Source organism: Camelus bactrianus, chromosome 5 (genome assembly GCF_048773025.1).
Source record: "Camelus bactrianus isolate YW-2024 breed Bactrian camel chromosome 5, ASM4877302v1, whole genome shotgun sequence".
In the NCBI taxonomy this organism is placed as follows: domain Eukaryota; kingdom Metazoa; phylum Chordata; class Mammalia; order Artiodactyla; family Camelidae; genus Camelus; species Camelus bactrianus.
In genome coordinates this window covers 42,069,315-42,093,231 of record NC_133543.1, presented here as the reverse complement: position 1 = coordinate 42,093,231, position 23,917 = coordinate 42,069,315, and the positions used below count along the sequence as shown (strand labels likewise).

At 36.8% G+C, this 23,917-nt stretch overlaps 1 protein-coding gene across 3 annotated transcripts in view; it reads left to right on the top strand.

The window, feature by feature from the left end:
- Positions 1-4,318: 4,318 nt before the first annotated feature.
- The window catches only part of ACVR1C (activin A receptor type 1C), a 138,821-nt gene continuing 119,222 nt past the window's right edge, over positions 4,319-23,917 (top strand). For all 3 annotated transcript variants that reach the window (XM_074363692.1, XM_074363693.1, XM_074363691.1), the window contains exon 1: positions 4,319-4,450. In XM_074363692.1, the coding sequence (XP_074219793.1) occupies positions 4,390-4,450 (61 nt within the window). In that variant the 5' untranslated portion in view covers positions 4,319-4,389. The remainder of the gene's footprint in view (positions 4,451-23,917) is intronic.

Here is a 23,917-nt window from a genome sequence, read left to right as displayed (position 1 = left end):
TCACCATATGCTTGTTTCATGACAAGTTCATGTTCCAAGATGAAATGAGAAATTAAGATGCATGGCGTTGATGCTTCTGAAAAGGACAGTAATAATAATACAAGAAACCTGTATAATAAGAATATCCTAAACAACCACACCCACCCAATAGTCATTTTCAAAGTCCAGTTATTACACATATTTATTTCCCTTATTAATTTGGAATATTATTCTGCAAATGTATCAAATCTTTACAATTTAAAGTCCCTTTACAATTTAAAGTCCCTGCTTCTTTTGGTTATGTAAGATTTACTCACCCAAAGTCTGTTTTGCTGATGGGTTGAACTCCTCAATTATTGATTGTTTCTGTTTTCCTTTGATGATGAGAATCCAGGAGTCATGATGTAATGTTGCTATGGTAATGAATATGTACAACAGATGATTAAGGGTGGGGGTAAGGTTAAATCTTGAGAAACATATTTGCATGCAAATTTCTTTCCAGTGAAATAAAAGAAAATGGCTCACATAAATTTTTTCCAGTTATGTACAAAAATATGAAAAATGTACTATATTATATTACATCTTGAACAATGCATTTGTGCTGCTTATATTAAATAATGAGAGTCACTCACTATGCTCCAAAGAGTACTTTCTTAATAATAGTTCATTAAAAAAGATGTTGATCATCTGTTGATGGACATTAATGTTGCTTCCATGTCTTGGCTATTGTGGATAGTGATGTTATGAACATCGAGGTGCATGTATCTTTTCAAATTAGTTTCCTCCAGATATATGCCCAGGATCATGTGGTAAATCTATATTTAGTTTTTTTGAGGAGTCTCCATACTGTTTTCCATAATGGCTGCACCAAACTACATTCCCACCAACAGTGTAGGAGGGTTCTCTTTTCTCCACACCCTCTTCAGCATTTATCATTTGTGGAGTTTTTAATGATGACTGGATAAAGAAGTTGTGATATATATACACACACAAACACACACACATATACACAAAATGGAATACTACTCAGCTGTAAAAAAGAATAAAACAATGCCATTTGCAGCAACATGGATGGACCTAGAGATCATCATTCTAAGTGAAGTAAGCCAGAAAGAGAAAGAAAAATACCATATGATGTAACTTATATGTGGAATCTAAAAAAAAATGACACAAAAGAACTTATTTACAAAACAGAAACTGACTCACAGACAGAAAACAAACTTATGGTTACCAGACGTAAAGGTGGAGTGTGGAGGGATAAAATGGGAGTTTGGAATTTGCAGATGCTAACTACTATATATAAAATAGATAAACAATAAGGTCCTATTGTATAGCATGGGTAACTATATTCAATAGCATATAATAGCCTATAATGAAAAAGAATATGAAAAGGAATATATATATGTATAACTGAATTACTATGCTATATACCAGAAATTAATACAACATTGTATACCGACTATACTTCAATAAAAAAAATTTTTTTAAAGATATTGGATTAAGACTGGATTGATTTCCATAGGCGTGTTTATGTGTATGTGCATAAAGCGAATAAAGTACACTTTCTTAAGTAAAAATGGGGACAAATTATAAGGATGAAGCTCTTTTCTTGGTTGCTTCAAAAGGTAGCATTAAGGATTCAAGCATATCAGAAACATTTGTAATTGTCTAAGAGTATACTTTGCCAGCCATTGGAATTCAATACATTAAGAGTGATTAACTCCTTACTTCAAAGTTTCCATAGTACTAATGTTGGAAGAACATGCACTTAGGACAGAAGAAAATGGCATCTAAAGATGTGGTTTAAAATAATTCTACAAATTAAGTATTTAGATTTGACATGTTAAACTTTTTGTTGTTGTTGTTGTATCACAGAACTTTGCACCAAGAATTCAAAAGTTCCCGCATCCTTCATTGGCTGGCCACGTGTTGACTGGCAAGGCACCTAACAACTCTTGGCTTTTTTATACTGTGCTTAAGACAAAGGTAATGATCCTTCCCATCTGAGAAGGAGTCATTAGACTAGCACTGACTAATACAGATCGAACGCAAGCCATATATGTGATTTAAAATTTTTCAATAGCCATATTAAAAAGTAGAAAGAAATAGGTGAAACTAATTCTAGTAATATATTTTATTTAACCAAATATGTTCAAAATATTATCATTTCAACATGTAAGCAATATAAATATTATTAATGATATACTTTACATTCCTATTTTGTAGTAAGTTTTTGAAATCCAGTGTGTATTTTATACTTACAGCACACGTCAATGTGGACTAGACACAGTTCAAGTGCTCACTGTTCACATGTGGCTACGGATACCATAGTAGACAGTGCACCTTTAGACTAAGGGGAAATTGCTGTGTTTAGAATACTGAGGTTATTCAATACCAGACTTCTTGAGATAATAGCCTTGCTTTCTTAGAAGATGAGCGCTTTCCAACTTGCAGGGACATTGCTTATTGTATTCAAGAGACACAATAAAATATGGAGGGTGAATAACTGACTTTAATTTAATGCCTTACGGTTTAATGCCTTATGTTCATGTTCACTACCCCTTGTAATCCTATCGTGCTTCTGAGAAAAAGGGAGGAATGAAATGTCATTGACTTTTAGGGAAGCAGGCACAGAGAGGATGATAAATTCCCATCTTTAGGCTCCAAGTCACATGATCCAATGGTGGATACAGTCTAGGGTATAGTTACCAAATAATGAGCAAGCCAAGTCAGCCAAAATATAATGCAGCCTAGCATTTTCTTGCCTTTTTTTTTTTTTTTTTTAAAAAAGCATCTGTTTTGTAGGTGTCTGGAAGGGCTCAGGCTTGTCCCACATCTCCATTTTCTGTTTGTTTTGTTTTGTTTTGTTTGCTCGCTAGCTTGGATCCAGAATGAAATGAGAACAAATTCTTTTTATAATTATTAACGTTTAGATTCATTCACGGTGGTGGAGGGGGGGGATGAGATCCTCAGGATGGATACCACTGTGTCTTGGAGTCCGACAAACAACCCAACCCCAATACTGGGCTTCTATGACGAAGCCAATTGTATACTTCATTTCACCATAGATCTTTCATAGACCTCAGTAAGAATACACATTATTTAGGGTTAGGTGAAAAAGCAAGTAATATGTTTTATACTAAAGCAATTAATTTATATGACAATCACTTTTCAAGGATCTCCCTAACAGCAGCAATATCAACACTACTGGATTCTTGGCTTTTTGTATTGTTCAGTTTAAAATAATCCCATTCACTTTAATGTCTAGGCTACATGCATTGAATTCAGGCTAATGTCTATTAATTGGTAACTCTGCCCTTATATTTTCAAACACAGTCCACCTGGGAAGCACGCCCATTTGATAACAAGCCCCAGGGATTTAATCAACACACAAAACAAGTTTCTAATGTATTACTTTAAATTATTCTTCACCTCGTTTTAAACCGCCCCTCAGTTTAACAGTCGCTGAAATTGTAGTTGCTGAGGTATCTCGCGAGGACGGGCTCTCTACTCCCAAACCTGGATTACACATTGCGGATGACCACAACACCTGACGCAGGTAGTCCAGCTTCGGCCGCCATTCCTGGAGGGAGGGTCGCCTGAAGTCCTCAGACTAGAGCTGAAGTTTTTGTTAAACCAAACTATAGGTAGCCGGGGCAGTGTGGCAATTGGGTTGTTTCCAGAGCTGGACAGAGAGGGCGCCGTCCACAGTCGCGCGCAGAGCGGCGACGCGGCGGCGTGACGAGCGCGGCGGGAATATCCTGGGTGTCTCAGAGCTCAGTCTACTCAGAAAACCCTTAGGGCACTGGACGAAAACGAACGTCAAGAGTCCTGGACGCGTGGACCTTCTGTGGAGACTACAGAGCCGACCACCAGGAAGCAACTGCTGCGGGGTTTAAGTTTTCCTAAAGTCTCAGGAGGGCCTTCCCTCCTGTCCCGACCCCTGTCCCAGCGTATCCAGCCTTGGGGGCTCCGCGCCACCCCACCCCGACTCTTCCACCCCCACCACCCCCACCACCCACCTCACCCACCTGTCTGGGCGGTCTCACTGCCTCGTTAGCGGGCTGCTTTTGCCCGCCTGCCGGGCAGCGCCAGGCCCCAGGCGGCTGCCAGGGAGCCCTGGGCGCGGAGGCGCGGCAGGGGCGGGCACTGTCGCCCCCCCGCCCCCCTCGCCAGCCCGGCTGACTGGGCCGGTGGCAGGAGCGCCGCGCGCCGCCAGCCGCGGGGGGCGGGGGATGGGGGAGGCAGGAGAGGTGGGCGCCCGCGCGGATTAGAGCCAACCGCACACTTTGAAAGGGTGTCGAGCTGTGCATCGCTCCTGCGCCCCGGGAACTTCAAAGCGGCCCGCGGTGCCCCGGCCGCCTCGCTCCGCTCTGGGGCCTCGCAGCCCGCGCACGGCGCCTGGTGGCCATGACCCGAGCGCTCCGCCAGGCTCTCCTGCTGCTCGCCGCGGCCGCCGCTCTCTCCACAGGTACGGCGGGCGCTCCTTGCTCCACGCCCGCGAGGGTGGGAGTCGGGGGCGGTCTGCGTGTGGGCACCAGGGCTGAGGGGGGAAGGTGCTACGAGCAAACTGACCTTCCTCGGGGCGGAGTGGGAAGCGCCAATTGGACTGAGGGGGCACCGGATAAGGCGCAGCGTGGGCACCTGACGTCTGGCAGTCGTAGGAGTAGACAGGTGTATTGGGGATGAAGCCACCAGGAGGAGGGAAAAAGCGACAGAGACGTGGGGGTATGGGATTAGGGGTGAGGTGGGTGACAAATTTGGGGCAGTTTGCAGCGGAGGGAGTAGGAGAGTGTTTGTGGGTGTGCGCCGGACTGGCAGTTGGGTGGCACCGTGAGTTCACTCTGCAGGGGCTTTGGGGACGCTCTGTGCTGAGCTGTGGAGAGCTGAGCAAGGATGATGGCACAGTGGTGGTGGTGGGAGGGTGGGAAGTGGTGGTGGCGATTCAGTCTGAGTTTTAGGAGATGCGGGATACGTCAAAAACCGCTGCTGCCAAGCTCTGTAGGCGGGAGTGGGAGCTTAAATCTGCGTGGTTTGCAAGGCACAGTGCTTTCGAGGTATGATCTTTACCAAGAATTGCAGGGAAAAAAATTTCTGGCGAACGTCCCAGCTTTTATAACAGGTCTGTTCTTTGATAGGCTAAATAGAGCCCTCGTCCCAGTTAGAAATTAAGCATTTCTTTATAATGTTTACTAGAAACTGGGGCAAATGCATCTTTGGTAAAATCATACTGTGCTATGATGAAAAACCCTTTAACTCAAAAACTCTTTTCATTACAACATTGTTCTAGGTTAAGGAGAGAGACCAAGAGCAGATTCCTTCCTAACTCATTCTTCAAACATTTTAGACACTTAAGACGTTTGCACATAAAAACCTTGTGTTTTCCATAGGGCTGTACTTTGTCCGAAGCTGATTTTGATGCACTTTTGTTTTCTCAGATGACAATCTGTTTGACATTAATAGCTATACTCCAGGGTGGGTAGTTTTCCTCTTAGTGACATTTGGGGGAGAATGTTTTGAATAGTATGACTGCTGTCATGTGCAGATTCCAGTGTTTCAGATGGCCTGAGAGAATCACTAACTACAATATTCAAGGGAAAATTTGATTATTGGAAGCAATCAACTGATACAATATGAAGATTAAAGCATTTTGGTTATCTTTGAAAAAGCACAGCCTTTCAGGAAAGCAGTTACCCAAAGGCTTGTCAGAAAGATGATAGGATAAAGGGAAATATTTGAATTCGGAGTTAGTATATTCATCAATGGGAAGAAAAATGACTATGGAAAAGTCTTTAAAAGAAATGGGTGGAAACTCTGCTAACTTGGAATATCCAAAGTGCTCTTGATGATTTAATAGAATTTACACACATGCACAAAGTTTTCTGGAGATCACAGTTTTGTATGTGTGTGTGTGTGTATATATACATGTATATTTTTTAATTGAAGTATAGTCAGTTTACAATGTTGTGTCAACTTCTGGTGCACAGCACCATGCTTCAGTCATACATGAACATACATATATTTATTTTCATATTCTTTTTCAACATAAGTTATTACAATGTATTGAATATAGTTCCCTGTGCTATGTGGTATGAACCTGTTTATCTATTGGAGATCACAGTTTTGACTCAGCACCTGTGAAATTTCCTCTAAAGGCCATCTGTACAACCCTTTTTTATTTTAGGGAGCTAATGGCATTGTTGCAGACATTTTAAAAAGTAGACACAGTTATTTGCCATCCAGCTTGAAAGGTGTGTTTTGTTATATGACAAAATCTTTAGAAAATTTCAGAGACCTTGGGCATAACAACATAAGAAAACATGCCCTACTATATCCTTAAAAAGTCATGGAAGCATTAGACATTGTAATGTATAAAAAAGAAGAAAAAAATAGATCATCCATTCAAATTTATTTCCTTAAAATTTGAAGGCTAAGAAAAATTCCTGATATGGAGATAAAGTATCAATATAGTAGAGAAATACTTATCAAAATTGAACTTTTACAATGAACCTTTCTATGTCGAATGCAGTCATTTTGAAATCTCTTTAAGAAACTTTACTCCTCTTTGTGTCCCACAGAAAAAAATGTCTATTGCAATCTACACTTTTGATTCTTAAGTTTTATACAAATCTTTGATTATTTAATAGAGGGATTCAAGGTAATTTGTTTATTTCATCTTTTAAATTGTTTTTCTTATGTGGTTACCTTTATTATTATTATTTTCTTTTTTTACATTTTTTTATTGAGTAATAGTCATTCCACAACGCTGTGTCAAATTTACCTTTATTATTTTTAACCTGGTCAGTTTTACAAATTTCATTCTTAATCATATTGACCATTTTTGTAAATGTACTTGCCATTGTTGACATGTTATATGAGAAGTGCTGGTGACACAGTGACATAGCAAAACCCCATGACAGAAAACACCACTTTCCACTTTGGCTCTGCTGAGTACCAGGCCTAGGACCCTAAAAATCTGAAGACTTTGATAAACCAATAAACCTTTTTGCTTTGGCTGTTCTTCCCCAGCATTTCTGTCACCTGAGGCCTGTTAAGCATTAACGGAAGAGTAGAAATCATTGCTCCTTGAAGAGAATCTCAGAGGGTAACCGCTGATCTGGTGGAAACTTAGAGAAAATATTCATTGATCTGGACAGGTTAAAAAAATTAGACTGCTCTGAGTTGCTCTAATTATCCAGTTTCTGGGTTCCTTGATGTTTGATAAGAAAGATCTGACATGACCTCACAACATTTATCATATGTACTAAACAAAGAATTGCCAGAAAATGTCCTGGAGTTCTCAAATTTGAAGCAATGACTTGGATATTATATAGATGTACACATTGTGCATTCTCTACTAATTTCATGAAACTCCTTTATCTTCTGGTTAGAAAAGATTGTTAAGAGTCTGGAAAGCTAGATGCTGTTACTCTAAAAGTAAAAAAAGAACTGTTTTATTTAATAACCAGGGTGGGGGTGGGGTTTCAAGTAATGAATTTTTTTTTTAACCCACTTAACAGCAGTTAGCAGTTCCTACTATAAATTTTAAGCTGTGCTGAAAGTGAAAGCAAAAGCCTTGGATTGACTGAGTTTATAATGCAGAAGATGTCACCTTTGCCCTTCTTTAAGCACAGCTGCTTGTTGCTTGATTGACACAAATGGGGCAAGAGGTTCCCTGGTTCCAAGGAAGAGACATCTCTGGCCTAGGAGAAACTCTGTGCACAAGTTAATGACTTGTTAATGCCCCTAACGTTAGGGGCATATTTCTTCATCGACTGTATCGCCTGAACCTGTTTTCTAGCCAAAACTTACAGAAGTATAAAATAGCGAGTTCTTCCGATTTGCTACAATCATGCAAAAATAAAGGATTTGAGGTGTGAGAATGAGAGAAGAGCAAAAGATGATACCAAATTTTGACTGAAACAATGGAAGAACAGACTGCTAAGTGGGATGAGGCAGACTGCAGGAGGAGCAGGGCTGGGGAGAGGTGGGATACGGTGGCCGACACCTGGAGCTCAGTTTTAGATGGGCTGAGTTTTAAATGTCTATCAGACACTGGAGTGATGTCAGGTAGTCAATGGGTTTTATGAGCCTGGAGTTCAGTGGATAAATCTGGCTTGAAGATAAAGAGTCTAGATAGAGCCAAGGGCATTTCCAGGTAATTTTTAAAGACACATAAAATGGGGCCCCAGATCTAGCAAATCACAGAACACCCTGTTAAATTGACTTTCAGATTAAAGAAACCAAATGATTTAACTATATGACAAATATGACATGGAGCATATGTATATTAAAAATCAATTGATGTTTAATTCCAGTTTAGCTGGGCATTCTGTACTTTTATCCAGCAACCCAGCATTAAAGAAATACTCTGGTGAGATGAACTGATTCTGATACATAAATTCCCAGCTATTTTCTAGCCTGACTTCTGTTCTATCTGTGTTGCTGTCCCCATGTGCTATCTCTGAATGGGTCACTTTCAGCTCTTTGCACTGGATGTCTCTACTGCTTCTGAGTAAACAGAGAGGGGTACCCGGCCTTTCCAAATCTTACATAAGTATCTTAACATGAAAGGATGTGTGAAAAAGAATAACTCTCTAGACTTTGCAAATGATTTATTGTTATGTGAAAGCAGTTGGGTTTTGCCCAAAGTTATGGTCTTTTGAATGTGATTGTTATTTTCAAATGCATTTTAGAGTACAGAGGGACCCTTGGGATACCACAATTCAAGTCCCTTGTGTAAAACATTGTAGTATTTGCATATAATCTACGGACATCTCTAGATTACTTGCAATACCTAATACAATGTATGCAATGTGAATAGTTATAAATACAATGTAAAAACTACATGAAGAGTTGCCAGTGCATGGCAAATTCAACTTTTGATTTTTGGAACTTTCTGGGGTTGGTTAGTTGAATTTGCAAATGTGGAATGTTGGATACGGAGGACCACTGATATTTTCCTTTTGAATAAATGTCCATGTGTTTCTCTTTAGGAGAAAAACTTCTAGCAGTAGCTGACATCCAGTTTGTTACATTTTTCTTGGCAGTACTTGGCATCTCTTATTGTAAATAAGAAAGGGCTAAGAGTAGAGGAGAATGAATACAGTCATACAGGACCTGATAATCTGACCCAATTTGAGGTTCCAGAGCAGGTTCCTAGGAGAATGATGCCGAGTCCTTCAGGAGAAGGCCAGGGATACAGAAATATCAGCCAGAGGCTGCTTAGTTCCTGCTCTAGCTAAGTCTTGACCTGCTACCAAATTATGAGTATTGGCTTCCTTTTGAGATTTGTAGGGAAAATGCTTATAAATGAACTGTAGGCACAGATCATTAAAAAGCCCAAAAAGATATATTCACATGTATATAAAGAGTTTAATTTTAATAAATAATAAAACAAGAGGGTTAATTTTCAAATATAAAATAGAAAACAGAACCAAACAGGAAAAAAGGGGAAAAATTCTAAGCACAAATTATGTATGTATTATCTATCATTCCTTATCATTTATATCTGTGAGACTTTTTCTGGATTTTTCATTGTTTAGGACTTTTATGTTTATTATTTTTTAGAGCTAACAGTAAAAATCTCAAGGTTTATCTTTACATTGTTTAAGAAATTGGTATAATGTTGGCATGTGTTTCTAAGTGGTAAGTATCATTTTTGCTAAGGGACCTAGGAATACCTAAATACTGTCTTGGTTCAGCTGTGCCTCTCCAGCCTAAGAGGGGTGACCCTAAGGGGGGCATCTAGAAAAGGGAGGCAAAATAAGGCAAAGAAACTTTTTTTTTTTGTTACTTGATACTTTGGCCACAAATTGCATGGCAGAACTCTAATATACTCTCTTTTTCTAAACTTTTAACAGTTAAATAGCCTAGGAAAAAGAAAGAGGGTTGTGATAAATCAGAGTCCTGGATCCTGACACTGTGATACCATCAACAGGTCTTACAGTGCTTAGGTGAAGCTAGAGTGACCTCTGTCTCCAATAGCTCACATTGGTTCAGCTTTCATGGCAGCTGTAACAGGAGTTCCAGGCCATAATCTCAGGGGTGACTGCTAAGTGAGGAAAAGGCAGAGAGTCTATGGAGAAAGATGTCTGGTTCTCTTCTATGAGGAAGCAGTCCCTGCCTTCCCACACTTGCTATGAAAAGAAGACAGAGCCATGACCAGGAGCCCTGTGCCTTTCGTGTTCTTTGAAAGCTGGGTCCCTGAAACATGTAGGCCTCTTGGTTCCCTGGAATCTGAACAATACAGATCACTACTCCTCTCACTGAGGGATCCAGCAAAAAGTAAAAGAGAAGGAGGAGGTGAGTGGGAGTGTGAAAGAGACAAGGAAGACTTTATTTCCACAGAAGCCAACACTCCATTATTTTTCAGGGGACACTCAAGCCGTTGCTTTATCATGCGGCTTTTGAATTCATTTGCTCTGATTGGCCAACCAGGCTAACAAGGTTCTGTTCTGTCCTGATGCATCCCTTTTTCACCTCTAGAATAACTTCCCTTTTCTGTTGTTTTCTTCTGTTTTTTTTTAGAGTAGGTATGTGACGATACTGTTTCTTTGGAACTGTTTTAAATTAATCCCCTCAAGAATTCATGGGTGAATCATTCAGTATGACTCAAGAGCTTGGCTTATTATTTTTTTTTTAAACAATTTAAATTTGCCAGTGACTTAAGCATCCCAAATTAGATCAATGTACTTTTTCATTAAACTTTTCACATCGAGAAAATGATTAGGATGCTCTAATTTTGAAATCGAAACACATGCATTTTCCCTAATCTGTGTTATCATCCTTGTCTCATGCAAAGGTAAAATGACAGAGATAGATGCCACATCTCTGCATGTTGATTAAGTTCCTTATAAATTTTTCATTCAGTACCATGATTGAACTGATACTCTGTGGTCAAAAATGGGATTAGAAACAAAAATCCAATCCATCAGGAACTGGACAATGATCATTTTAATGCAAAATGTTTAGCTTCATAAATGCATGCTTATCCTAGAGATGCTAACTCAGACAATGGTAATCCAGATTAACAAAGCTTTAAGGAAACAGATTGTTTTAAAACAGAGCCAAAATTAATTAAAGAATATTAACTCATCACATCTCACAATTTAATATGATGGCATTTTCCTGGCCTGATCCCCTAGAAATGTGTTTTTCTCTTATCTTCTCTCCATTCCCATTACTGCTCTTCAGGAGTAAAGATCTACTCTGTCAGCACTTGCCTCTCTAAAATCATAGCGAGACTGCGTTCTCACTCAAATCCAGTTGGAATCAAGAGTGTGTATTTCCTGGAAAGACAATACACTCTAAATTTGATACACTGAATAAAGAATAATTATATGATTAGCAGAATATTCATTACAGAATAATAAATGCATAGTTGAACGAACCTCCCCCTCTTTTTAAATTGTTCTTTCCTACAGCCGTTCTCTAGATATCCTAGCTATATTATATTAAAAGGTGCTGCTTTTTGACGCATAGAAAAAAGTTGACTTTGTTAAAACAGCCAGACCTCTTTAAAAGGATTGACAGTTATTGTGACAAATCAGGATGAAGATACTCCTTTAGAATTTTACTGAACTCTCCTTTGGGTATTGTCATTATCATAAAGTTTTTCATAATACTTCTTTATTATCTTTTAAATATCTATAGTATCAGTACTGCTGTGCCCTCTTATATTCCTGATTTGAGACTTTTTATTTTCTTTCTTTTTACCTTGATCAGTCTAATTGGAGGTTTATCAATTTTATTGATTTCTTTCAAATAAATAACTTTTGGTTTTATTGATTTTTCTCTATTTTTTCCTTCAATTGTTTTCTGCTCTTATTGTCATCATTTCCTTCCTCTAATTACTTTGACTTTAATTTATCCTTTTGTATTTTAGCTTCTTAAGTTGGTACCTTAGATCAAGAGTCAGCAAACTTTTTCTTAAAGGGTCAGATAGTATATATTTTAGTCTTAGTGGCCATACAGCCTCTTAATTCTGCCATCATAATATAAAGTTGGGCATAGACAATACACAAATAGGTGTTGTTGTGTTTCAATAAAACTTTATTTATAAGTGGGACAGCCAGTGGGCCATAGTTTGCTGATAGTTTGAAGTCTGTTCTCTCTGATATTAATATAACCATACCAACTTTCTTATGCTTTATATTTACATTTATTTTTTTCTCCATCCTTGTACTTGCAACCTATCTGTATCTTTATATTAGAAATGTACCCTTTGTATATAACATGTAATTGGTTCTTGATTTTTATCCTTTAACTATTTGACAATGTCAGCCTATTTGAGTGGTTATCCAATTAATATTTAAAGAAATTATTGATACAGATTTAAGCCTACCATCTTACTATTTCTCTCCTCTTTCTGTTGTTCCTCTGTTTCTTCCCTTTTGCCCTCTTTTTGTGTAATCATTTTTTGGGTATTCACTTATTTCACTTATTGATTTATTTACTCTCACTTTTAATTATTATTTTTTAGTGGTTAGTCTAGACCTAACTACATTCTTTCTTAACTTAATGTTTATTTTGAGTCAATGCAGTACTATTTCATACACCGCTCTTTACAGCTGATACTGCATTCTTCCTACTTTACTCCCCTCTATCCTGTGACACCTCCCACTTTAATATAAAGTCCATATAACAATATGATTGCATTTACCAAGAGTATGATTATATTAATATTAACAGAAATTTACTAGAAACACAAAAAATCAAATAAAAAACCTTACTGCCCAGAGACAGAGCACTCAATAGAATCTGATTTAGATACAATGCAGACATTAGAACTATCATACGTGGGATTAAAAATAACTAGATTAGAAGCTGTGGTGGAAAAGGTGAAAAATATGCATAAACAGATGTGGTATTTTAGCAGAAATATAGAATGTAGGAAGATGTCAAATGGAAATGCTAGATATGAAAACATGAAAATAAGAATGCTCGTGATGTGCTTATCAGTAGACTCAACACAGCCAAGGAAAGAATTATGAACTTGAAGACAGAACAATAAAATTACCTTATAATTATGTAATTATATATTATAAAGTCATTACACTAAAATGGAAGATGTCAGGAGGTAAAGAGGAAATAATGAAAACAAAAACAGAGCATCCAAGAGCTGTAATACAGTATCAAGTGGTATAACACATGTGTAAATGGAATCCTAGATGGAAAAGAGAATGGGATAGAAAAAATGTCTGATGAGACTGGTTAATAACTTTCCAAATATTAATGAAAGTCATCAAGTCACCAACCACAGAGGCTCAAAGAAGCCCAAGCAAGAGAAATACCTCTCTTCCCAAATTCCACACTGTTAGATATATCATACAAACTGATGAGATTCAAAGATAAAGAGTAAATCTTGAAGGAAGCCCTATAAAGGAAGCCCTTGAAAATAGACCTATAACATACAAAGGAACAAAGTTAAGAATTACAGTGGACTTCATTATCCCAGGAATGCAGATTTTTCAATATCTGCAAATCAGTCAAAAGTGATATACCACATTAAGAAATTGAAGAACAAAAACCATATGATTATCCTAATAGATGCAGAAAAACTTTTAAAAAATTCAACATCCATTTATGATAAAAATGCTTCAGAACATGGGCATGGAGGGATCATGCCTCAACATAATAAAGGCCATATATGGCAAACCCACAGCCAACATCATATTCAATGGTGCAAAGCTGAGAACATTTCCTCTAAGATCAGGAACAAGACAAGGATGCCCACTCTCACCACTTTTATCCAACATGGTTTTGGAAGTCCTAACCACAGCAATCAGAGAAGAAAAAGGAAATAAAAAGAACCCAAATTGGAAAGGAAGAAGTAAAACTGTCACTGTTTGCAAACAATATGATACACAGAAATTCCTAAAGATGCCACCAGAAAACTACTAGAGTTCATCAGTGAATTCTGTACTGTTGCAGGATCCAAAATTAATATACAGAAGCCTGTTGCATTTCAATACACTAACAGGGAAACATCAGAAAGAGAAATTAAGGAAACAATCCCACTTACCATCGCATCAAAAAGAATAAAATACCTAGGAATAAACCTACCTAAGGAGACAAAAAACCTGTACTCCAAAAACTAAGACACTGATGAAAGAAATTGAAGATGACACAAACATATGGAAAGATATACTATGTTCTTGGATTGGAAGAATGAATATTGTTAAAGTGACCATATTACCCACGACAATCTACAAATTCAATGCAATCCCTATCAAATTACCAATGGCATTTTTCACATAACTGGAGCAAAAAATGTTAAAATTTGTATTTTAACAAATAAACATAAAAGACCCTGACTAGCCAAAACAATGTTGAGAAAGAAGAAGAGAGCTGGAGTTTTCAATGAACAATGCTGGAATAATAGGCAAAAAAAAAAAAAAAAAAAAAGAAGAAGGAACAAAAGAACTTCAAAACGTGCCTTGTAAGCTGTAATTGTTAAGTCAGAATGGATCATGGACTTAAAAATAAAACCCAAAACTATAAAAACTTCTAATAGAAAACATAGAAGAAAACCTTCTGACCTTGGGTTAGGCAACATTTCTTAGATAAGAGTATCAAAAGTATGATCCATTAAAGGAAATATTAATAAACTAGACTTTATCAAAATTAAAAACTTCTATTCCTTGAAAGATGCTAAAAGAATGAAAAGATAAGTCAAAAGCTGGGAGATAATATTTTCAAGACACATATTTGATAAAACACTTGAGTCAGAATATATGAAGACTTAGGACTCAGTAACAAGGAAACAAAGAACCCAATAAGAAGTGGGCAAAAGATTTGAACAGATATAAGGAAGAGATTTGGACAGAAATAAGCACACCAAAAATGAGGAAATGCTTATTGAAATCACAATGACATACCCCTGCACACCTATGGCTGAAACAAACACATAACAGTAACAAACAAAACAAAACAAAACCAAAGACTGCAACTTTCATACATTATTGGTGGAAATGTAAAATCTTACAGCCACTTTGAAAAACACTGGTAACTTTCTATAAAGTTAAACACACACTTTCTATAAAACTTAGTAATCCCACTCCTGGATATTTAGAGAAGGGAAATGAAATTTATCTCATATAAAATATATATATTAATGTTTATTACAGGCTCACTCCTAATCAGCAAAAACTGGGGGGGGGGGGGGAATGTCCTTTAGTGAATGGATCAACAAACTCTGGAAACTTCATTCAATGCACTATTAATATATACAACAACAGGAATGAATTTCAAATACCATAAAGCAAATGACAAGAACCAGAATCAAAAGGCCACCTTCATTTGACATTCTAAAAAAGGTAAATGTATAAGAACAAAAAAACATTGCTTGCCATGGGCTAGGGCAGCAGGAGGAGTTGTCTAAAAGGGTGTATGAGGAAATCTGGTGGGGTGGGGTGATTGAACTGCAGTTGTCAAAACTCATGAGACTGTATACTAAAAAGCGTGAATGTTACCTATGTAAAATACATGTCAATAAACTTGACCCTCCTCCCCAAATTGTAGGGCATGTATAAGAAGTCTTATATAAATTAGGAAGTCAGCAGATAAATGTTCAAATTGGTTAATCAAGAATAGCACTATATTTTTAGAGTTAATGTCCTAAAATAATGTTCTAGAAGCAAGAACAAAAATAGTTAAAAGTGGGTGCATCTGGGAAGTTTGACTGGAGAGAAAAGGGTCACTAGACAGATTCTTTTCATTTTAATTCTTTTTTTTTTTTTACCACTTGCATTTATGACATTGATTAAACCAACAAGAAAATTTTACATTGCAAATAATTGATTTACTTTTGTTATATCTTCCACGTAAGTAAGGGATTTCTGTATGTATTAAAATGTTTTTTTTGTGTGTATCATCTTCAGTGTGTAAAATGGCATAAGGTAGATAGAAATGAAATCAAATTAGTATAAATAAGGCTGTGTTTCATCCATTAGCATGGAGTAAGTGATTTCTTCTGTTAGCAAAGGAAATTACAACTGAGGGACATTATCCATACATAGATAAAGCCTGTTGTAAATGTGGCATTGCTCACCTGCTGTTTTAGGTGAAAGCGTTTGATTCAACTTGAAAGGTCATTTGTCACCTACAAGAGAGCACTTATGGGCTGCTTTGGCTCTTTCTGTTGGTTTACTATAGCATTAAGCTTGCTTATGGAGAATTTTGCTTACATCTGCAGTCTATACACAGACCCATTAATGCATTAACACACCTTATTTTGCTGAGTCAGGATAGAGGTACCCCTTGTTTAGTACAGTGTCATGCACACAGTGGGCAGTCAGCATTTTCTTGGTTGTCTTCTACACGGTCAGGGAAAGTTACATGCCTATTTTGATCACCTTCTAAGACAAATTAAAAGATGAGAGGAAAAGTCATAGAAAGATAATCAGGCTAGGCTAGTCTGTTGGTTTATGTCCCTGAGATCAGCAAAGTTTCTGGTGTAGAGTGGGAGTCATTATGTGGTATTTATGTATCTGAATTTTCAGGGATAACCCTGCTTTCAAATATGCTAGCCTGTTTTCAGAGCACAAATTACAGTTCTTGGACTTGAAAATAGAGTGGCTATAAGCAGTGGGGTGACATGGCAGCATGCATGTGGGTGAATACCAGACTCCACCATCAGTGTTACTTTAAAGGCACATGCAGAAGAGCCGACTGAAGTTCTCCCTGTGATATCCTCAGTGGCTCCTATGAACTAAATATTTTGACAGAGCAAGAATTGATGTTAACAAAATCTTGTTAATTTCTGATTATAGCATTAATATATGTTCATTATAGGAAATTAGGAGAAAGTGTTGAAAAATGTGAAAATCATCTCTAGTTTGACACCTCAGAGATAACCACTATTAATATTTTGATATATTTCCTTCTAGTCTTTATTATATATGCAAATTAAGATCATATTCTATATGTTTTATCATTCTACATTTCATTTAATATTTATAGTGAGCTATTTCTACTCTAAATACTATTAAAACAGAATATTATGCCATCATACTTATTATCAAAATTTATTTAAGCATTTTGATTTGGTGTTATTTAGATTGTTTCTATTTTTTATTTTTGTATATAATAACTCTGCAATGGAAATTTTAAATAAAATTTTGTTTTTCTGATTATTTCATATAGAGAAAGTGGAAATACAAGCACAAAGATCATTAACATTTTTAAGACTCTTGAGACAAATATGTCAGATTGTACTCCCAAAAGTTTGTACCAAATGGTACTTCAGCAACTGTGCACAAAGATGAAATTTAATTGATCCCCTGTCATCATTTCTGGGTGTTATAATTTATAAAATAATTTTAAATAAAATAATTGTCTGTTTTGATTATTGATGAGATTAAACCTTTTGATGTTTATTGATGGTTTTTATTTCTCTGTTCATCTACTTTGTTCATTCTTCTATTGACATATTTGTCTTTTCCAAATTTATTTTTCAAATTCAAGAAATCTTTGATTGAGAAAGGGGGAAAATTAGTGTAATAACCAGTATGAGACTTAATATTCTAGATACTTTTACTCTTTGATCATGCTCAGATGCCAAAGTTTGGGTTTTTGTTTTCTTTTTTTAAACAAAAAGAATATTATGCCATCATATTTATTATATATTGTCTGTTTAGTTTTGGAGCTGCTGATTATATCACCATAGTGGGACAGTTTCTCTACCAAAGAAGAAGTTAATGAAAGCCAGAAAATTTTGTCAGAAACACTCAAAGTTGTTTACAAGGAGTGTGACTTGGGCTTTGAATGTTGAATTCCGATCCGCCCATAACTTATAATAGCAGGAACTTAATTTTTAGGTTTTTGTTTTAACATCTGCTGTGTGTCAAACGTTTTACATAAAATACCTCTTTCAAACATAAAAACCTCTTGGGCTTGAAATTATTATCCTTGCTTCACCAGTGCATAGTCACATGCAGAGAGGTGGAGAGACTTCTGGGCCAAGCTGGCCTAGCCGTGGCTCAGGATTTCAGCTTCCGATGTATAGTCTTCTGAAGCACGGGGTCTTTTCACTACACCTCGCTGAATTCCCCCAATGTTTAACTCTAATGAACAGAGCTACAAAGAAAGGGTTTTTGTGGTTTTTTGTGTTTTTTTTTTTTTTTTTTTTTGCTATACCTTTTTGTTTTTGTATTGTTTTATACTGGCTTATCACAGCAGAAGCAGCAAAACTCGGGATGGCTGCCTTAGACTTTCCTTTTTTTCTGGCTTAATATGAATTCTCTGAGACTTCTCTGAGCTCCTTTAATTTCTTTCTTGTATTTCTTCACTTTTCTGTCTTGAAGTAGATTTGTGTAGCTGACAAAAGTAAGCAATTATTTTCATCAATAATGCTTTGATAAACAAAAGGAAAATACAATTCCAGGGAAAGCCATGTAACCACTTTCTAGAGCAGCTATGATAAATCCCTAGAAGTCTGAGAATTACATATAATTTTTAAATTATAGATTTAAAAATTCTGTCTCCCACTCCTCAGCTCCCATTCCTTCCCCATCTTCTTTGAACAGAGGAGCAGTTAATGCTGCCCATTTTATGCCTGTACAATATGAGTTCTTCATAGTACCCAAGCTAAACCTTTGAATTTGGGGGTCAGTGTTAGGAAGAGGCCCAGTTGGGATCAGCCTTAAAGAAAACTTTCCTGTTAAAGCATTTGCCCTCCTCTTCCCCTTTCAACTCTTCACTTGCCAGTCTATTTTTAGTTAGAGCAGCTTCTTACTTTGGATCATTTCTTTTTATTTCTAGATTGAGAATTAACTATTCCTTACCATATCTGATCATAGAAATGAATAACTGTGGATAGTGATAAAAACTTCTGACAAGTGAGTCCTTGAGAACTCAGAGGACTTTAATTTTTCAATTTTCTTTGCTACTTTCTTTCTAAACTTGAGACAATTTTGTCTCTTTTTCTATCTGCGTATTCTTTTAGCCCTGTAGTTTGACTATTCATTATTAGTTTTTTTCTTTATTGATTGTTTTTCATTGCTACCTTTAAATAAGTCAGAGCTTCCTTAGGTTTTAAGACTTTACCTTTTATCAACATTTTGTATTTTATTTCATCTTTCACAAATAGATTAAATATGTCACTTGCTCCTGTTCTCCTTTCACCACCAAATTCTCTGTAATCCTCTCCCATTTGATTTCTACTCCACTTCATGGAGATTGAAAACACAAAACTAGGTTTCTGTGACTCAGTGAATTTCCACAGTATGAATTCCATGATAATACACTTCAGTCTTTATCAGACTGATAAAATAGTCTCCTGAATAAGTTTCTTTGTGAACTATGATTCTGGGACAATGACTTCTTTGTTCTCTTGGTGTGGAGTCACTCCTATTGCTCTTTCTGATATTGCATGGTGGCCATTGATGCATTCACCTCTTAGAGTCATAGAACTTTAGAACTGGGGGGTACACTGGAGATCATCTAATTGATTTCTTTCTTGGATGGATCAGTTGAGATCAGAGAAGTCTCAAACACCAGGTTAATATAACTAGGATCAACCCCTACCCCCAATCTCCTAACTTGGGTCCAAAATACACTGGACTGAATCAGAACTCCTGGGCCATTCTTTTCTTTATGTAGGTTCATTTCTCCATGCAACAGAGTAGGAATCTCTGCTTATCACTACAAGATGTTGCTGGAATTCATATCCTTCAAGAGTTGGTTATAATTGGTAATAATTTCTCATGGAAACAATATTAAACTTACATGATGTGTTCCTGATCAGGAGTTCATCATCAAGTAAATCATAGATTTGAGAAGGAGTATATTGAACACAGATCAGTAATAATTCAAAAATCACCATGTCCAAGAAAATAGACCTAAATATGCAGGTTGATCAAATACAGGGTTAATATCTGTGCCCCAATACTGGTTGAAGCATTACAAAGTCAGTCTCTGGCAGGTGGACATTTGCCTAGAGTCAGCTCGCCGAGTTGAGTCCACAAGGCCCAACAGTCCATTTCCTGAGCAAGGAAATCCCTTCTTAGCCAAACACTGGTCTCTCACTCTTAGTTTTCTTTGTAGCTTGGGGTGGGCAGCCATTATTATTCAGCTTTACTCAGTTTTCTGAAACAGTCCATATTGAAGAAAATTAGCACTATGGAATTTTGCCTCATCCATTTAAGAGAACATTCCTATGTGGATTGTGGCCATGGATCATGGATTTTGGAACAAATACAGGAACAGGTTGAACACTCCAGTTCTACTTTCTGATGCACAGTTCCCCCTCAAATTAACAATTTGTATCAGGAAAAGACAAAAGAAATGTAACACTATAAAATATGATTATACTTTTCAACATTTGAAAATTTAAAAAGATATCCTTGATCTTGGTAAGATTCATTCTTAAATCTGTGGTTTGTATCCTCCTTTACTTGGTTGGTATTATAGTTCCTTTTCTTTTTTGGAAATGATGGTAATAGAAGGTGCTTCCCCCCACCCCCACCCACCACCACCCCAGTATTCTTCCTTGGGAAAGTAGAAATTTAGTTCAACCCTTGATTAAGTCCCAAAATTATTTTTGAAATTTTATAGGTGGGTGATATCCCCAAATCTGGTAACCACTACTATCAAGTATGATTGTATGTTCACATCAACGTAATAGCTCTATGGCCAACAGGATCTAAATGCAAATAGTAATAAGTATTAAAGACTTAGTTACCAATTTTTGTTTTCTTATAATTTGGAAAGACTTCACTAGTAATATTTGGATAGCTGGAATCTTTTGGTGCAAGCAAGAGATTTCTCTTAATAAATTCCTATGTAGCAAGCAGTTTTCAAAGCCTTTCCCCTAGGATAGAGCCATGATATTCAAGGAAGTTAGAGAGCAGAGGACCACTTTTCCAATGGTGAAGCACATTCACATCACCACTGTGTTGATTTGTTTCTAGGTGAGCTATGTGTTTTATTTCAAATAATAGAAAACTAAGAGTGTCTGATTTCTATGTTAAATTAAAAAAGATACGAGTTTTTAAAATGCTTGAAAAACGCTACTCCAGAATTGAGGTCATTCTGTAAAAAGTAGCCCACATCCTTTCTCTGTTGCTACTAGATGGTACCCGGGATCACCAGGAAAGTGTCCCAGGAGTAAGGCTCTCTCTGAGGGCGGGGGGTGAAGCCAGCCAGAGGTGACAGGGTCTGGGATTCACTTACGCCAATGCCTGTCTGAGCACTTAAAATTGTGTTTATAGCTAGAATTCAACTATGAAGAGTTATTACAGAAAAAAGACTAGAAGAAAATATACCACAATGAGAATATTATGGGGTTTTGAGTCTTTTTATGAGTTCAGCTATCCTACATTCTTCTGTACTTTGCAGTTTTTTATAATGTTTAATTTAATGTATGTTTATTGGGCTTTTCTCATATGCCATACCCACTTCTAGATATTGGGGATATGATGGTAGATAAGGTAGGAAAAGATCCCTGTTTTCATGGAATTTTCATTCTACTGAAAGTAGTATAATAATTTCAGTTAGTACCAGATTAAATTGCAGTTAGTACCAGAAAGGATGGAGAGCAGATCATTTGTCAAGAGGAGTCTGTGAAGACTTCTTTGAGGTGGTGATGTTCAAGCTGAGATCTGAAGAATTAAAAGGAAAGAAAGAACATGACAAGCAAAGCAACAGTCTGAGCAAAGGCCATGAAGTGGGAAATAACTTGTTATTTAGAGCTACAAAAAGGAGACCAGTGTGTTTGGGGGGGCTTAGTTGTAAGAAATGAGGTTCAAAGATTGAGAAGAATCCAGACCTACTAGCCTATTAAATCATAGTAATGATTGTGGATTTTAGTTTGTAAAATGCAATTGGAATCCATTGAGAATCACTCGTCTCCTAAGCAGAAGGCAATACAAAATCTGAAGACTTGAAGGAACAACTTGATAAGGAACCACTTAGGCTGCCAAGACAAAAAAATAACTTCTCAAATTCAGCAAAGATTATGGGAGGGTAGCAGAAGAAATATATCGTGCGATTAAGAACAGCCTTTTTTTTTTTTTTTTGATATGATGATTTGAAATGGAAGACCCCAAATAAGGTCAGTCCTTTTCTTCTTTACATTGCTACAATCAAAGTCTAAAGTTGTGGTCATGTCTGTACTGGGATTGAGGAATTAGTCAAGAGTCTGGCTGTCTAGCCCAACTCAGAAAGGCTGTGAACTCTCCCTCTACTTCCCAAAAATATCATGCTGATATTGGAAAGAACTTTAGGTTCTCAGATGATAAATATAAAGCAAGATAAATCATCTTTAATATTGACTGGAGAAATTTTGTTGGATTATAAACCACTAGGATCCACCAATCCACTGAAATATCAGTGTGTGAATTTGGGGATGCAAAGCAGTCTTTCACTGGGTGTTCATATTTCTAACTTCAGCTGTCTCTTTATCTATCATAAATAAGATAACCCTAAAGTTACTTATATTGAGAAATGTGACCTGAGCTCAGAGCAACAGAGGGCTGTAAAACCAGAGGAGTCTTCAGAAATCCTCTAATCTACTACCTGACCTTATGATATTTCAGATGAGGAGTTTAAGATGTGGAGAAATTGAGAAACTTGTCTGAAGTCTTAGGTGGTTTATGGTAGAGATGGGCTGAAACCTGTGTTCATTTAGTGCTGCTTTTAGATTGAGGACATTCAAAATGGCTAGTACTAAAATTCATCATGTGCTGAACTCTTCCTAAATTGAACCCTGCAGCTGGAGGTGAAAGTAGTTCTTCTGGACAGAATCCCTTCTGTTCAGATGGTTCCATTCCTTCTCAGCTGGGAGGATGAGGCCTTCTTGAATAGGGAACATAACTGCCACTTGCACAAAGGAACAGTTTTCCTTCATGCTGAATATATAGGCCTATATTGTAGGAATTCTGAATTTCTTTGGATACATCTAGGCAAATAGAATTTATAGAAGTTGAATTTGGCCAAAAGCTGGAAAGTTGAATTTATTGAAAGCTCATTTGGCCAAAAAGTTTGCATTTATATTACTCATATTTTATTAATGCTACTTTCTTTATTTATTCTATTTTTCCTTACCATGAGGAGAGACAAATGCTTTGAAATGACCACATGACAAAAAAATAAAGTTTTGAAAAGGAATAGAAAGGGAAGACAAATCTTTGCCTGGTTTCCCTTGACCCTGTCTGGCTTTACTTCACAGACAGTAGTGTTAGTTGTCCTGGCTCCTTTTCTGTTGCTGTACTTTCATACTCAGCATACTGATGAGCTTGAATTGTTTCTTTGTTAACTCTGGAGTCTGAAATTGATGTAAGGCAGGAGGTCAAATTTGGGACATTTTTCTGAATTAAAAAATATTTTGTGTTTAATGTCTTGCTCCAAAATTGAAATTGAATCAGCTAATGTCTGGAAAAGAGGAAAGAGTATGTGTCAGAAATTAATGTGAAGCACTGGCTAGTAGATATTTTAGCATATAGATCCAAAATGTAGGAAACCAGCTTATTGAAAATAGTATCTAATTCGAAACAACTAATATTTCCCAGCCAACTATTAGTAAGGATGGCACGCAAATGCAAGTGATGCATTTGGCTCTTTTTTGTACTCTGATAGTTTTACGGCTCTAAACACCAGGGTGTGCTTGCCATCACATGTAAATATGGATGAACATTTATTTTCTGGTTGATTAGGAATGTGCACATCCTTTGGTTTCATGTGGGTAACAGATGTCTTGTGGGTAACAGATGTCTTGGCTCTTATAGACTAATTGGCAAAAAGGGGGAAGGAGAGGATAATTAAAAGGGTGGAAGGAGACACAAGAAAAGTACAATCTTCCTTGTAGGGAAAAATCTAATAGACCTCCTTATTACGGATAATTACCTTCTTCTTCAACTTTCCACATGACTCAAGTACAGTATAATGGGAAAGTATAAAATGAAAAAAACTAAGTCTGACCTGTTGTCTGCTAACA